The 19,093-nt window shown below is 38.1% G+C and overlaps 1 protein-coding gene across 1 annotated transcript in view; it reads left to right on the top strand.

Moving 5' to 3' along the window:
* wwox (WW domain containing oxidoreductase) overlaps positions 1–19,093 on the top strand; it is a 652,147-nt gene that overhangs the window by 233,084 nt on the left and 399,970 nt on the right. Inside the window, exon 8 of the mRNA XM_061896222.1 lies at positions 11,967–12,231. Coding sequence (XP_061752206.1) covers positions 11,967–12,231 — 265 coding nt within the window. The remainder of the gene's footprint in view (positions 1–11,966; positions 12,232–19,093) is intronic.

Raw genomic sequence — 19,093 nt, 5'->3', positions numbered from 1 at the left:
CAACGTGCAGTGACGCGGCGACGTTGTAACCCGGCGCCTTGGGAAAAATGTCAGCAGTGTGGAGAAATTTTAAAGTGTCGGAAAGTGACAAAAGTATTGCAGTCCGCAACGGAATGTTCGGCCAAACCGTCTCGAGGAGGTGCCTGGTGGCCGACGTCTTTGAGGGGACGAAAAAGCTTGCGACTGACAGTGCCGAAGCAAACGGAATTACAAAGAAGGTAATGGCGTTTATGGCTTTGGATGATCAACCGTTTAGTGTTGGGGAGGACATTGGCTTTCGGAGACTCATGGAGCAAATTGAGCCCGGTTACACGATACCGAGCAGACGGTATTTCTCTGATGTGTGCTCTTTACATAGTGTGTGTGTGCTGTTTACATTATTAGCCTGGTGTGTAGGCTACCTGTATAAGTGTATGAGGTTACAAGCACACACTTAATTGAGATTTACTTGAGCCTTCTGTTTACATTATTAGCATATCTACTGTGGCTATCAATCAATCAATCAATCAATGTTTACTTATATAGCCCTAAATCACTAGTGTCTCAAAGGGCTGCACAAACCACCACGACATCCTCGGTAGGCCCACATAAGGGCAAGGAAAACTCACACCCAGTGGGACGTCGGTGACAATGAGAACCTTGGAGAGGAGGAAAGCAATGGATGTCGAGCGGGTCTAACATGATACTGTGAAAGTTCAATCCATAATGGATCCAACACAGTCGCGAGAGTCCAGTCCAAAGCGGATCCAACACAGCAGCGAGAGTCCCGTTCACAGCGGAGCCAGCAGGAAACCATCCCAAGCGGAGGCGGATCAGCAGCGCAGAGATGTCCCCAGCCGATACACAGGCAAGCAGTACATGGGCACCGGATCGGACCGGACCCCCTCCACAAGGGAGAGTGGGACATAGAAGAAAAAGAAAAGAAACGGCAGATCAACTGGTCTAAAAAGGGAGTCTATTTAAAGGCTAGGCTAAGCAGACTTTTGCCAAATGGACAATAATTCATTTTTTGTGGGTTTATCCACTTTAATGCACTTTATTTTTTGGGGGAATGCATGTTTTGTTTCAAGGCCTAATATAAATGAAAAACTTTGTGCTTCTTTTGAAAAGCAAAGGCCACTGGAATATTAAAAAAAATGTCAATATTCAATAAAAATTTACTTTATCTAAAAAAACATGTCTAAAAATGTATTCTAGGCTATTTATGCAATATAAAAAAAATTGTGAAAAACTGCATTCATTATTCGGTATTCAGTATTCGGCCTTCGGCCAAGCGTTTAAATTTTATTCGGCTTCGGCTTCGGCCACAAATTTTCATTTCGGTGCATCCTTGATATATATATATTAGATTAGATTAGATTAGATAGTACTTTATTTATTCCGTCAGAGAGTTCCTTCAGGAAAATTACAATTTTCAGCACAATCCCATTCAAGATCAGAACAAACTTTACAGGGAGACAGAACAGGATCGCTGACGGGTCTGCCGGCTTCCAGCGCCCCTTACAAAAAAGATGACATACAGGTAAACATGGGGGGCAGGGGGAAGAAAAGAATAGAAGATTAAAATAAAATAAAAAATAAAAATCGGTCTTAGCCTGGCCCTGAGTGGGGGTGCAGACTGAGGCCATATATATATATATATATATATATATATATATATATATATATATATATATATATATATATATATATTGCAGCAGAGCCACACAGGAGCTAGAAGTAGAAGTAGACAATATCTCCCATGACATCTTCCATTCTGTCCACCTCATTCCAGACTTATATTACATCCACTGATGTCGCCACCTTCTATTTGTTTGTGCCTTTTTTTTTTTCACTTTCCGCCGATTTCCCCACCGTTTATTCACTTAGCCTCGCCTCACATGCAGCGTGCGACCCCTGACCCGCCGGCATATTGTATCCCCTAAGCCCCTTGTCCGCTGACCCGGGAGGGGACGAGGGTTGGAGAGATGAACTCGCCGGTAATGGCTGCACCACTTTATCAGTTTGCCACACAGGGGCTTAGTGGGGAATTGGGCGCAGCGCAGGTTGACTCAGTCCTCCATCAGATCTGCTCCTACAAGGGGAGATGATATCCCTCATGAAATCACTTCTGTGCAGTGGAACCTCCAAAGTGGAACGCTTCTGAGGCGCTACGATTGGAATTAGACCAACATTTTCAAGAATGAAAATGGCTTTAAAAGGGAACTAAATGTTTTTAATGTTGCATGTCATTCAAAATTCCCTCGCTTGCATGTTGTTCTTTTTATGCATTCTAAAACCTAAATAAACACTACTAAGAGTCTGCTAACAATTAAGGTATTGACATTTGATATATTCCGTCTATAAAGCGATCTAAAAACATTCAAACACCTCCATCAAGGTTTTATATGCACACTAAGTATATATGTCATGTAGTAACATTCATAAAAACATGTTATATATACATGATGTAAGTATATATGTATTATCTGGTAACATTCATAATAACATGTAATATATACATGATGCAAGTATATATTTCAAGTAGTAACATTCATAATAATGTAATATATACATAATGTAAGTATATAAGTCATGTAGTAACATTCATAATAACATGTAATATATACATAATGTAAGTATATAAGTCATGTAGTAACATTCATAATAACATGTAATATATACATGATGTAAGTATATATGTATTATCTAGTAACATTCATAATAACATGTAATATATAGATAATGTAAGTATATATGTCATGTAGTAAAATTCATAATAACATGTAATATATACATGATGTAAGTATATATGTATTATCTAGTAACATTCATAATAACATGTAATATATAGATAATGTAAGTATATATGTCATGTAGTAAAATTCATAATAACATGTAATATATACATGATGTAAGTATATATGTATTATCTAGTAACATTCATAATAACATGTAATATATAGATAATGTAAGTATATATGTAATGTAGTAATATTTCATAATAACATGTAATATATACATGATGTAAGTATATATGTAGTATCTAGTAACATTCATAATAACATGTAATACATAGATAATGTAAGTATATATGTCATGTAGTAACATTCATAATAACATGTAATATATACATGATGTAAATATATATGTATTATCTAGTAACATTCATAATAACATGTAATATATAGATAATGTGAGTATATATGTAATGTAGTAATATTTCATAATAACATGTAATATATACCTGATGTAAGTATATATGTAGTATCTAGTAACATTCATAATAACATGTAATATATACATGATGTAACTATATATGTAGTATCTAGTAACATTCATAATAACATGTAATATATACATGGTGTAAGTACATATGTACTGCAGTAACATTCATAATAACATGTAATATATACATGATGTAAGTATATATGTAATATCTAGTAACATTCATAATAACATGTAATATATACATGATGTAAGTATATATGTACTGCAGTAACATTCATAATATGTAATATACACACAATTTAAGTATATATGTTATGTACTAACATTCATAACATGTAATATATACACACTTTAAGTATATATGTAATGTAACATTCATAATAACATGTAATATATACATGATGTAAGTATATATGTCATGTACTAACATTCATAATAACATGTAATATATACATGATTTAAGTATGTATGTATTGTACTAACATTCATAATATGTAATACATACACACTGTAAGTATATATGTTATGTAATAACATTCATAATATGTAATATATACACAATTTAAGTATATATGTAATGTAACATTCATAATAACACATAATAAATACATGATGTAAGTATATATGTCATGTAGTAACATTCATAATAACATGTAATATATACATGATGTAAGTATATATGTAGTATATAGTAACATTCATAATATGTAATATATACATGATGTAAGTATATATGTAGTATCTAGTAATATTCATAATAACATGTAATATATACATGATGTAAGTATATATGTCATGTAGTAACATTCATAATAACATGTAATATATACATGATGTAAGTACATATGTCATGTAGTAACATTCATAATAACATGTAATATATACATGATGTAAGTATATATGTCATGTAGTAACATTCATAATAACATGTAATATATACATGATGTAACTATATATGTATTATCTAGTAACATTCATAATAACATGTAATATATAGATAATGTAAGTATATATGTCATGTAGTAACATTCATAATAACATGTAATATATACATGATGTAAGTATATATGTAGTATATAGTAACATTCATAATATGTAATATATACATGATGTAAGTATATATGTCATGTAGTAACATTCATAATAACATGTAATATATACATGATGTAAGTATATATGTCATGTAGTAACATTCATAATAACATGTAATATATACATGATGTAACTATATATGTATTATCTAGTAACATTCATAATAACATGTAATATATAGATAATGTAAGTATATATGTCATGTAGTAACATTCATAATAACATGTAATATATACATGATGTAAGTATATATGTATTATCTAGTAACATTCATAAAACATGTAATATATACATGATGTAAGTATATATATGTACTGCAGTAACATTCATAATAACATGTAATATATACATGATGTAAGTATATATGTTGTATCTAGTAACATTCATAATAACATGTAATATATAGATAATGTAAGTATATATGTAATGTAGTAATATTTCATAATAACATGTAATATATACATGATGTAAGTATATATGTTGTATCTAGTAACATTCATAATAACATGTAATATATAGATAATGTAAGTATATATGTAATGTAGTAATATTTCATAATAACATGTAATATATACATGATGTAAGTATATATGTAGTATCTAGTAACATTCATAATAACATGTAATATATACATGATGTAAGTATATATATGTACTGCAGTAACATTCATAATAACATGTAATATACACACAATTTAAGTATGTCTGTCTTGTACTAACATTCATAATATGTAATACATACACACTGTAAGTATATATGTAATGTAACATTCATAATAACACGTAATAAATACATGATGTAAGTATATATATATATATGTATTGTAGTAACATTCATAATAACATGTAATATATAGATGCTGTAAGCATATATGTCATGTAGTAAGATGTATGAACACACACAGAGACAGGAAGGAGGAATATAAAAACTTCTCCAAGTTCTTGACCAGACCTCCTCCATGCACTGCAGTCCTGTATAAGGACACTCACTTGTAATAAAGCAACTTTTGGTCCACCAAAGCGTCTCCAACGTGTCTTTAGATCCAACCACACTGCGTATCCAAAAAGTACACATCAACAACTCAGGGGTTGTTTTTGGTACCATCACCCTGTTCCAACGAAACCATGCATACAACTTCAGCACGCTGGAAGTGAAAGCGAAACTGATAGTTCAACTGACTGATGGAGCCGTGCCTGCCGCAGCGGTGATGAAGTCCCAGCACGCCAAATGAAAAGCCTGCAGATGTTGTAATTTAGCCAAGCAAGGATGTTGCGCAAGGCGACAGTAAACAAGAGGCAGGCAGCTTGTATAAAAAAAAAAAAAAAAAAAAACTGGCAAGGAAAGCAGCTGACATTTTGATTGGTTGTGTTCTAATGACAGGATGAATATGTATCCCAACACACACACACACACACACACACACGTACACATACAACGGGGGGTGAATTGTTGCGTTTAAGGTCCATGTCAAACATCTGGCTTTTAACAGCTCTGTCACCAGGCAATTACAGAACATCATGTTTGTGATTTGTGTACCGCACATAACCACAGCCAGTTGGTTCCTACATCAAGTCCGGAGAAGGCGTCTCCACCGCTCTGGAGTCCAGTGGCGACGCGTTTTTACACCACTGCATCCCACGCTTTGCATTGGACTTGGTGATGTATGGCTTAGATCAGAATGCCCCACACGAGCTACTTTTCAATCGACCAACTCGAGGGGATCGACCTCATTTATATATATCATTTATATTTATTTATTTATAAAAGAGACATTTTTGTAAACAAGTTAAATGTGTTTAATGATAATACAAGCATGTGTAACACATATAGATGTCTTTCTTCACCAAGACAAGAATATAAGTTGGTGTATTACCTGATTCTGATGACTTGCATTGATTGGAATCAGACAGTAATGATGATAACGCCCACATTTTCAAATGGAGGAGGAAAAAAAAGTGGTCCTTTCTGTACAATACCACATGAAAGTGGTTGCTTTTTGGCATCTAATTCATCCAGCTTCCATACACTTTACAAGAAAAAACATTGGCGGCAAATTCCGTAGCTTGCTTGATTGACATTCACGGCACCCGAGGGTCTTGTGAGATGACGCTGGCTGCTGCCAGTTCATTATTATGAAAAAATGACAGAGAGGAAGGCGAGAAACACTTTTTATTTCAACAGACTCTCGCGCCGTCCCTTCCGTCAAAACTCTAAAGGCCGACTGCACATTTCCTATCTTCACAATAAAAGCCCTGCTTCATGCTGCCTGCGCTAACAAAATACAGAGTCTCAGAAAACTGGCGTGCACAACACCGTTTGATAAGCCGCAGGGATCAAAGTGTTGGGGGGGGGGGGGGTGAAAAAATGACGTACAGTCCAAAAAATGTGGTACTTATTATTTTTGGTGTGGTTAGTATGGATTACATCAGGACTGTTGCCATTACGGAAGTGGCTTTGTTGGATACATAACAGCGAAGAAAAATCCATAAATTAGCCGCACCATTTGATAAGCCGCAGGGATCAAAGTGTTGGGGAAAAAAAAAAATGACGTATAGTCCAAAAAATGTGGTACTTATCATTTTTGGTGTGGTTAGTATGGATTACATCAGGACTGTTGCCATTACGGAAGTGGCTTTGTTGGATACATAACAGCGAAGAAAAATCCATAAATTAGCCGCACCGTTTGATAAGCCGCAGGAATCAAAGCGTGGGGAAAAAAATAAAATAAAATGACGTATAGTCCAAAAAATGTGGTACTTATTATTTTTGGTGTGGTTAGTATGGATTACATCAGGACTGTTGCCATTACGGAAGTGGCTTTGTTGGATACATAACAGTGAAGAAAAATCCATAAATCAGCCGCACCGTTTCATAAGCCGCGGGGATCAAAGTGTTGGGGAAAAAAAAAAAAAGAGGTGTAGTCCAAAAAATGTGGTACTCATTATTTTTGGTGTGGTTAGTATGGATTACATCAGGACTGTTGCCATTACGCAAGTGGCTTTGTTGGATACATAGCAGCGAAGAAAAATCCATAAATTAGCCGCACCGTTTCATAAGCCGCGGGGATCAAAGCGTTGGGGGAAAAAAGAAGACGTATAGTCCAAAAAATGTGGTACTTATTATTTTTGGTGCGGTTAGTATGGATTACATCAGGACTGTTGCCATTACGGAAGTGGCTTTGTTGGATACATAACGGCGAAGAAAAATCCATAAATTAGCCGCACCGTTTGATAAGCCGCAGGGATCAAAGCGTTGGGGGAAAAAAAAAAGATGACGTATAGTCCAAACAATTTTTGGTGTGGTTGGTATGGATTACATCAGGACTGTTGCCATTACGGAAGTGGCTTTGTTGGATCAATAACAGCGAAGAAAAATCCATAAATTAGCCGCACCGTTTCATAAGCCGCGGGAATCAAAGCGTTGGGGGGGAAAAAAAAAAAGAGGTGTAGTCCAAAAAATGTGGTACTCATTATTTTTGGTGTGGTTAGTATGGATTACATCAGGACTGTTGCCATTACGGAAGTGGCTTTGTTGGATACATAACAGCGAAGAAAAATCCATAAATTAGCCGCACCGTTTCATAAGCCGCAGGGATCAAAGTGTTGGGGGGGGAAAAAAAAAATGACGTATAGTCCAAAAAATGTGGTACTTATTATTTTTGGTGTGGTTAGTATGGATTACATCAGGACTGTTGCCATTACGGAAGTGGCTTTGTTGGATACATAACAGCGAAGAAAAATCAATAAATTAGCCGCACCGTTTCATAAGCCGCGGGGATCAAAGCGTTGGGGGAAAAAAAAAAATGGCGTATCGTCCAAAAAATGTGGTACTTATTATTTTTGGTGTGGTTAGTATGGATTACATCAGGACTGTTGCCATTACGGAAGTGGCTTTGTTGGATACATAACAGCGAAGAAAAATCCATAAATTAGCCGCACCGTTTGATAAGCCGCAGGGATCAAAGCGTTGGGGGAAAAAAATGACGTATAGTCCAAAAAATGTGGTACTTATTATTTTTGGTGTGGTTAGTATGGATTACATCAGGACTGTTGCCATTACGGAAGTGGCTTTGTTGGATACATATCAGCGAAGAAAAATCCATAAATTAGCCGCACCGTTTCATAAGCCGCAGGGATCAAAGTGTTGGGGAAAAAAAAAAAGAGGTGTAGTCCAAAAAATGTGGTACTTATTATTTTTGGTGTGGTTAGTATGGATTACATCAGGACTGTTGCCATTACGGAAGTGGCTTTGTTGGATACATAACGGCGAAGAAAAATCCATAAATTAGCCGCACCGTTTGATAAGCCGCAGGGATCAAAGTGTTGGGGGAAAAAAAAAAATGACGTATAGTCCACAAAATGTGGTACTTATTATTTTTGGTGTGGTTAGTATGGATTACATCAGGACTGTTGACATTACGGAAGTGGCTTTGTTGGATACATAACGGCGAAGAAAAATCCATAAATTAGCCGCACCGTTTCATAAGCCGCGGGGATCAAAGCGTTGGGGGAAAAAAAAAAAAAATGACGTATAGTCCAAAAAATGTGGTACTTATTATTTTTGGTGTGGTTAGTATGGATTACATCAGGACTGTTGCCATTACGGAAGTGGCTTTGTTGGATACATAACAGCGAAGAAAAATCCATAAATTAGCCGCACCGTTTCATAAGCCGCAGGGGTCAAAGCGTTGGGGGAAAAAAAAAAGGACGTATAGTCCCAAAAATGTGGTACTTATTATTTTTGGTGTGGTTAGTATGGATTACATCAGGACTGTTGCCATTACGGAAGTGGCTTTGTTGGATACATAACAGCGAAGAAAAATCCATAAATTAGCCGCACTGTTTCATAAGCCGCAGGGATCAAAGCGTTGGGGGAAAAAAAAAAGGACGTATAGTCCCAAAAATGTGGTACTTATTATTTTTGGTGTGGTTAGTATGGATTACATCAGGACTGTTGCCATTACGGAAGTGGCTTTGTTGGATACATAACAGCGAAGAAAAATCCATAAATTAGCCGCACTGTTTCATAAGCCGCGGGGATCAAAGTGTTGGGGGAAAAAAAAAAAAATGACGTATAGTCCAAACAATTTTTGGTGTGGTTAGTATGGATTACATCAGGACTGTCACCATTACGGAAGTGGCTTTGTTGGATACATAACAGCGAAGAAAAATCCATAAATTAGCCGCACCGTTTGATAAGCCGCAAGGATCAAAGCATTGGGGGGGAAAAAAATGACGTATAGTCCAAAAAATGTGGTACTTATTATTTTTGGTGTGGTTAGTATGGATTACATCAGGACTGTTGCCAATACGGAAGTGGCTTTGTTGGATACATAACAGCGAAGAAAAATCCATAAATTAGCCGCACCGTTTCATAAGCCGCAGGGGTCAAAGCGTTGGGGGAAAAAAAAAAGGACGTATAGTCCCAAAAATGTGGTACTTATTATTTTTGGTGTGGTTAGTATGGATTACATCAGGACTGTTGCCATTACGGAAGTGGCTTTGTTGGATACATAACAGCGAAGAAAAATCCATAAATTAGCCGCACCGTTTCATAAGCCGCAGGGATCAAAGCGTTGGGGGAAAAAATAAAGATGACGTATAGTCCAAACAATTTTTGGTGTGGTTGGTATGGATTACATCAGGACTGTTGCCATTACGGAAGTGGCTTTGTTGGATACATAACAGCGAAGAAAAATCCATAAATTAGCCGCACCGTTTGATAAGCCGCAGGGATCAAAGCGTTGGGGGAAAAAAAAAATGACGTATAGTCCAAACAATTTTTGGTGTGGTTAGTATGGATTACATCAGGACTGTTTCCATTACGGAAGTGGCTTTGTTGGATACATAACAGCGAAGAAAAATCCATAAATTAGCCGCACCGTTTGATGAGCCGCAGGGGTTAAAGTTTTGGGGAAAAAAAAAGACGTATAGTCCAAAAAATGTGGTACTTATTATTTTTGGTGTGGTTAGATTCCATTACATCAGGACTGTTGCCATTACGGAAGTGGCTTTGTTGGATACATAACAGCGAAGAAAAATCCATAAAATAGCCGCACCGTTTGATAAGCCGCAGGGATCAAAGAGTTGGGGGAAAAAAAAAAGATGACGTATAGTCCAAACAATTTTTGGTGTGGTTAGTATGGATTACATCAGGACTGTTGCCATTACGGAAGTGGCTTTGTTGGATACATAACAGCGAAGAAAAATCCATAAATTAGCCGCACCGTTTCATAAGCCGCAGGGATCAAAGTGTTGGGAAAAGAAAAAAAAAGACGTATAGTCCAAAAAATGTGGTACTTATTATTTTTGGTGTGGTTAGTATGGATTACATCAGGACTGTTGCCATTACGGAAGTGGCTTTGTTGGATACATAACAGCGAAGAAAAATCCATAAATTAGCCGCACCGTTTGATAAGCTGCAGGGATCAAAGCGTTGGGGGGGAAAAAAAATGACGTATAGTCCACAAAATGTGGTACTTATTAGTTTTGGTGTGGTTAGTATGGATTACATCAGGACTGTTGCCATTACGGAAGTGGCTTTGTTGGATACATAACAGCGAAGAAAAATCCATAAATTAGCCGCACCGTTTGATAAGCCGCAGGAATCAAAGCGTGGGGAAAAAAATAAAATAAAATGACGTATAGTCCAAAAAATGTGGTACTTATTATTTTTGGTGTGGTTAGTCTGGATTACATCAGGACTGTTGCCATTACGGAAGTGGCTTTGTTGGATACATAACAGCGAAGAAAAATCCATAAATTAGCCGCACCGTTTCATAAGCCGCAGGGATCAAAGTGTTGGGAAAAGAAAAAAAAAGACGTATAGTCCAAAAAATGTGGTACTTATTATTTTTGGTGTGGTTAGTATGGATTACATCAGGACTGTTGCCATTACGGAAGTGGCTTTGTTGGATACATAACAGCGAAGAAAAATCCATAAATTAGCCGCACCGTTTGATAAGCTGCAGGGATCAAAGCGTTGGGGGGGAAAAAAAATGACGTATAGTCCACAAAATGTGGTACTTATTAGTTTTGGTGTGGTTAGTATGGATTACATCAGGACTGTTGCCATTACGGAAGTGGCTTTGTTGGATACATAACAGCGAAGAAAAATCCATAAATTAGCCGCACCGTTTGATAAGCCGCAGGAATCAAAGCGTGGGGAAAAAAATAAAATAAAATGACGTATAGTCCAAAAAATGTGGTACTTATTATTTTTGGTGTGGTTAGTCTGGATTACATCAGGACTGTTGCCATTACGGAAGTGGCTTTGTTGGATACATAACAGCGAAGAAAATCCATAAATTAGCCGCACCGTTTGATAAGCGTTTGGGGAAAAAAAAAAAATGACGTATAGTCCAAACAATTTTTGGTGTGGTTAGTATGGATTACATCAGGACTGTTGCCATTACGGAAGTGGCTTTGTTGGATACATAACAGCGAAGAAAAATCCATAAATTAGCCGCACCGTTTCATAAGCCGCGGGGATCAAAGCGTTGGGGGAAAAAAAAAATGACGTATAGTCCAAAAAATGTGGTACTTATTATTTTTGGTGTGGTTAGCATGGATTACATCAGGACTGTTGCCATTACGGAAGTGGCGTTCGGTAGCCAGAGCCAGTTGGCTCCTGCTCTAACTGCGCCCGCTCTGGTTCGTCCTCAGGTTCACCGACTTGTCGGACCCGTGCGGCAAGGTGGACATGGCCCTGCTGTCTCCGGCGCGCAAGGACTACTGGTCCATGCTGGCCTACAATCGAGCCAAACTCTGCAACATCCTGTTCAGCAACGAACTGCACCGCCGCCTCTCTCCTCACGGGGTCACCTCCAACGCAGTGCATCCTGGGAACTTGGTCTACACCTCCATTCACAGGAGCTGGTGGCTGATGACCTTCCTCTTCACCCTGGGTCGACCTTTCAGCAAGTCCTTGGTGAGTACAAGCCTTGTGCGCTTTATTTCAAGTTCCTGCCAGGTTCGTTTTGCTTTGGTGTGGACTGGAAGGGTAAAGTCTGATTTACCAAAGTGGACTTAGTTCCGATAAGCTGGAGATGTTCAAAATGTGGTTCTTCCCAAATGTACCATAGCACTCATACTGACCTACAGTAGTTCAAGGTCATGCATTCATTGAAGGCATGTCTGCGAGGCCAACTACTTGCCATCTGTCTTGTTGTTGTTCCACTACCTTATGCACTATATTGTCAAAAGTATTTGGCCACCTGCTTTGACTGACATATGAAGTGGAAGTGCCGTCCCATTCCTAACCCGTAGGGTTCAATATGATGCCGGTCCACCTTTTGCAGCTAATACAGCTTCAACTCTTCTGGGAAGATTCTGATCATTTAGATTGGTTGCCAAATACTTTTGGCAATATCGTGTATATTTGGTCTGTTGTTCCACCCACTACCTAATATATGCGGTCTGTTGTTCCACAACATTATTATAAATGTGGTCTGTTGTTTCACTACCTTATATATGTGGTATTTTGTTCCACCTTATACTGTATATGCGGTCTGTTGTTCCACTACCTAATATATGCGGTCTGTTGTTCCACTACCTAATATATGTGGTCTGTTGTTCCACTATCTTATTATATATGTGGTCTGTTGTTTCACTACCTTATATATGTGGTCTTTTGTTCCACCTTATACTGTATATGCGGTTGGTTGTTCCACTACTTAATATATGCGGTCTGTTGTTCCACTAACTTATATATGCGGTCGGTTGTTCCACTACCTGATATATGCGGTCTACCTAATATATGTGGTCTGTTGTTCCACTATCTTATTATATATGTGGTCTGTTTTTTCACTATCTTATATATGCGCGCTCTTGTTCCACAACCTTATATATGTGGTCCGTTGTTCCGCTACCTTATATCTTCTGTGTGTTTTTTCACTGCTTTATATATGCGGTCTGTTGTTCCACTACCTTATTATATATGTGGTCTGTTGTTTCACTACCCTATATATGTGGTCTTTTGTTCCACCTTATACTGTATATGCGGTCTGTTGTTCCACTACCTAATATATGCGGTCGGTTGTTCCACTACCTAATATATGCGGTCTGTTGTTCCACTACCTAATATATGTGGTCTGTTGTTCCACTATCTTATTATATATGTGGTCTGTTTTTTCACTATCTTATATATGCGCGCTCTTGTTCCACAACCTTATATATGTGGTCCATTTTTCCGCTATCTTACATATGCGGTCCGTTGTTTCGCTACCTTATATCTTCAGTCTGTTGTTCCACTACCTTATTATATATGTGGTCTGTTGTTTCACTACCTTATATATGTGGTCTTTTGTTCCACCTTATACTGTATATGCGGTCTGTTTTTCCACTACTTAATATATGCAGTCTGTTGGTCCACTATCTTATTATATATATGGTCTGTTTTTTCACTATCTTGTATATGCGGGCTCTACCTTATATATGTGGTCCGTTGTTTCGCTATCTTATATCTTCATTCTGTTGTTCCACTACTTTATATATGCCGTCTGTTGTTCCACCACCTTATATATGTGGTCCGTTCTTCCACTACCTTATTATATATGTGGTCTGTTGTTCCACTACCTTATATATGCGCTCTCTTGTTCCGACACCTTTTATACCTTATGTATGCAGTCTGTTTTTTCCACTACCTTGTATATAAGGTCGGTTGTTCCGCTACCTTATATATGCAGTCTGTTGTTCCACTACCTTATATATGCGGTCTGTTGTTCCACTACCTTATATATGCGGCCTGTTGTTCCACCACCCTGTATATGAGGTCTGTTGTTCCACTACTTTATATATGCGGTCTGTGGTTCCACTGCCTTATATATGCGGCCTGTTGTTCCACTACCTTACATATGTGGTCAGTTGTTCCACTACCTTATACATGTGGTCTGTTGTTCCACTACCTTGCATATGCGGTCTGTTTTTCCACATTATATAGGTGGTCTGTTGTTCCGCTAACTTATATATGTGGTCTGTTGTTCCGCTATCTTACATATGCAGTCTGTTGTTCCGCTACCTTATATCTTCAGTCGGTTTTTCCACTACTTTATATATGTGGTCTGTTGTTCCACTACCTTATATACGTGGTCTCTTGTTCCACTACCTATATATGCGGTCTCTTGTTCCACTACCTCATATATGCGGTCTCTTGTTCCACTACCTTATATATGCGGTCTCTTGTTCCACTACCTTATATATGCGGTCTCTTGTTCCACTACCTTATATACAGTATGCGGTCTGTTGTTCCACTACCTATATATGCGGTCTGTTGTTCCACTACTTTATATATGTGTTCTCTTGTTCCACTACCTTATATATGCATTCACTTGTTCTACTACCTTATATATGCGTTCTCTTGTTCCACTACCTTATATATGTGTTCTCTTGTTCCACTACCTTATATATGTGTTCTCTTGTTCCACTACCTTATATATGTGTTCTCTTGTTCCACTACCTTATATATGCATTCACTTGTTCCACTACCTTATATATGCGTTCTCTTGTTCCAATACCTTATATATGTGTTCTCTTGTTCCACTACCTTATATATGTGTTTTCTTGTTCCACTACCTTATATATGCATTCACTTGTTCTACTACCTTTATATATGCATTCACTTGTTCTACTACCTTATATATGCGTTCTCTTGTTCCACTACCTTATATATGTGTTCTCTTGTTCCACTACCTTATATATGTGGTCTCTTGTTCCAATACCTTATATATGTGTTCTCTTGTTCCACTACCTTATATATGCATTCACTTGTTCTACTACCTTATATATGCGTTCTCTTGTTCCACTACCTTATATATGCGGTCTCTTGTTCCACTACCTTATATATGCGGTCACTTGTTCCAATACCTTATATATGTGTTCTCTTGTTCCACTACCTTATATATGTGTTCTCTTGTTCCACTACCTTATATATGCATTCACTTGTTCTACTACCTTATATATGCGTTCTCTTGTTCCACTACCTTATAAATGCGGTCTCTTGTTCCACTACCTTATATATGCGGTCTCTTGTTCCAATACCTTATATGTGTGTTCTCTTGTTCCACTACCTTATATATGCGTTCTCTAGTTCCACTACCTTATATATGCGGTCTCTTGTTCCAATACCTTATATATGCGGTCTCTTGTTCCACTACCTTATATACAGTATGCGGTCTGTTGTTCCACTACCTTATATATGCGGTCTGTTGTTCCACTACTTTATATATGTGCTCTCTTGTTCCACTACCTTATGTATACAGTCTGTAGTTCCACTACCTTATATCTTCAGTCTGTTGTTCCACTACTTTATATATGCTGTCTGTTCTTCCACTACCTTATACATGCAGCCTCTTGTTCCACTACCTTATATATGCGGTCTCTTGTTCCACTACCTTATATATGCGTTCTCTAGTTCCAGTACCTTATATATGCGGTCTCTTGTTCCACTACCTTATATATGTGTTCTCTTGTTCCACTACCTTATATATGCATTCACTTGTTCTACTACCTTATATATGCGTTCTCTTGTTCCACTACCTTATATATGTGTTCTCTTGTTCCACTACCTTATATATGCATTCACTTGTTCTACTACCTTATATATGCGTTCTCTTGTTCCACTACCTTATATATGCGGTGTCTTGTTCCACTACCTTATAAATGCGTTCTCTTGTTCCACTACCTTATATATGCGGTCTCTTGTTCCACTACCTTATAAATGCGTTCTCTTGTTCCGCTACCTTATATATGTGTTCTCTTGTTCCACTACCTTATATATATACGGTCTCTTTTTCCACTACCTTACGTATGTGGTCTGTTGTTCCACTACCTTATATACAGTATGCGGTCTCTTGTTCCACTACCTTATATACAGTATGCGGTCTCTTGTTCCACTACCTTATATACAGTATGCGGTCTCTTGTTCCACTACTTTATATATGTGGTCTCTTGTTCCACTACCTTATGTATGCGGTCTGTTGTTCCACTACTTTATATATGTGGTCTCTTGTTCCACTACCTTATGTATACAGTCTGTAGTTCCACTACCTTATATCTTCAGTCTTTTGTTCCACTACTTTATATATGCTGTCTGTTTCTTCCACTACCTTACATATGTGGTATCTTGTTCCACTACCTTATGAAAGAGGTCTGTTGTTCCACTACCTTATGTATGAGGTCTGTTGTTCCACTACCTTATGTATGGGGTCTCTTGGTCCACTACCTTGTATAGGCGGGTCTGTTGTTCCACTACCTTATGTATGCGGTCTCTTGGTCCACTACCTTGTACAGGCGGTCTGTTGTTCCACTACCTTATGTATGGGGTCTCTTGGTCCACTACCTTGTATAGGCGGTCTGTTGTTCCACTACCTTATGTATGCGGTCTCTTGGTCCACTACCTTATGTGTGCGTTCTCTTGTTCCACTACCTTATGTATGCGGTCTCTTGGTCCACTACCTTATGTGTGCGTTCTCTTGTTCCACTACCTTATGTATGCGGTCTCTTGTTCCACTACCTTATATATGCGGTCTCTTGTTCCAATACCTTATATATGTGTTCTCTAGTTCCACTACCTTATAATGTGTTCTCTTGTTCCACTACCATATATATGCATTCACTTGTTCCACTACCTTATATATGCGTTCTCTAGTTCCACTACCTTATATATGCGTTCTCTAGTTCCACTACCTTATATATGTGGTCTCTTGTTCCACTACCTTATATATGCGTTCTCTAGTTCCACTACCTTATATATGTGGTCTCTTGTTCCACTACCTTATATATGCGGTCTCTTGTTCCAATACCTTATATATGTGTTCTCTAGTTCCACTACCTTATATATGTGTTCTCTTGTTCCACTACCATATATATGCATTCACTTGTTACACTACCTTATATATGCGTTCTCTAGTTCCACTACCTTATATATGTGGTCTCTTGTTCCACTACCTTATATATGCGGTCTCTTTTTCCACTACCTTATGTATGTGGTCTGTTGTTCCACTACCTTATATACAGTATGCGGTCTCTTGTTCCACTACCTTATGTATGCGGTCTGTTGTTCCACTACTTTATATATGTGGTCTCTTGTTCCATTACCTTATGTATACAGTCTGTAGTTCCACTACCTATATATCTTCTGTCTGTTGTTCCACTATTTTATATATGCTGTCTGTTTCTTCCACTACCTTATATATGCGGCCTCTTGTTCCACTACCTTATATATGTGGTACCTTGTTCCACTACCTTATGTAAGAGGTCTGTTGTTCCACTACCTTATGTATGCGGTCTGTTGGTCCACTACCTTATATATGCGGTCTCTTGTTCCACTACCTTATGTATGCAGTCTCTTGTTCCACTACCTTTTCTGCTCTGCCCCCCTCTTCCGAAAGGAGAGGGGGGCAGAGCAGAAAAGAGACGGCAGATCAACCTGGTCTAAAAGTGGGGTCTATTTAAAGGCGAGAGTATACAAATGAGTTTAAAGACTTGTTGAAGAGAGTGAAGAAAAAATTGCAAATAGTCAATCCGAGACGAAATGAACGTGTGAATGATCAGTTCCAGATCCAGTTTGGACAAAAAGTTTGTCACTTTAGAAATATTTCTGAGATGATTTTCCCATATTTTTCGGACTATAAATCACAGTTTTTTTCATAGTTTGGTATACTCCGGAGCAATTTATAATCCGAAAAATACGGTAAAACAGTTTTTGGTGACAGAGACCCTCCAAAGACTTGGACTGATCCGACACAACCCCAAGGTTTGTGATAATGATTGTGAACGATAGGTACAATTCCAAAAAAAAAAACCCAAAAAAGTGCAGTTCCCCTTCAAGCAGTGTGTTTGTTTTCCCTTCCTTGTGACTCACATGCTGTTAACACGCGGGGTCAGCGTTTTATTTTGTCTTGTTTGCGGGAACTGAACGGAGGAAAAAGGATGGAGAGGAGGAAGGAGGTCTGTTTTTCTCAGAGAGATATTCTCCAGCTTGTTGTCCCGTCACTGTTTGTACGACTCTGAAGGACTCCCAGTGGGGGTTTGGCTTCAGGACTCCAGGGTTCCTGGGAATGCACGGCATAAACTGGGGTCTGCACACCTTCTCCTCCACGGGGGGCCCCAGCAGGGGACACATTTCTACAAGCCTTAGCTTTGCTTGGTGGAGGACAGTCAAGACTTACGAGTGGGGGACCTGATGCTGAACTGATGAAACCTTTGCTTTATTCGCTCAATTTAAAGCTTGTCTCCTCTGAAAATCCATGCCGGTGTTGAGCTTTTGACCCCGGGAACTTTGAAGTGAAGTGAATTATATTTATGTAGCGCCTTTTCTCTAGTGACTCAAAGCGCTTTTTTACAGAGTGAAACCCAATATCTAAGTTACATTCAGGGTAAAGTGTCTTGCCCAAGGACACAACGGCAGTGACTAGGATGGCGGAAGCGGGAATCGAACCTGCAACCCTCAAGTTGCTGACACGGCCACTCTACCAACCGAGCTAAAACTTTGGTTCGAGTCCATCTTGGGGACTTAAAGGCCTACTGAAAGCCACTACTAGCGACCACGCAGTCTGATAGTTTATATATCAATGATGAAATATTAACATCGCAACACATGCCGAATTTAAAATTGCAATTTTAAATTTCGCGCCGAAATGTCTCGGTATGATGACGCGTGCCCGTGACGTCACGGATTGTCGAGGGCATTTTGTTCCAGCATCGTTCCCAGCTATTAGTTCGTCCGTTTTCATCGTGAAATTCCACAGTATTCTGGGCATCTGTTGCTGAATCTATTGCAATTTGTTCAATGG

Source organism: Nerophis ophidion, linkage group LG03 (assembly GCF_033978795.1).
Source record: "Nerophis ophidion isolate RoL-2023_Sa linkage group LG03, RoL_Noph_v1.0, whole genome shotgun sequence".
Lineage (NCBI taxonomy): Eukaryota > Metazoa > Chordata > Actinopteri > Syngnathiformes > Syngnathidae > Nerophis > Nerophis ophidion.
This window is presented reverse-complemented; position numbering and strand designations above follow the sequence as displayed.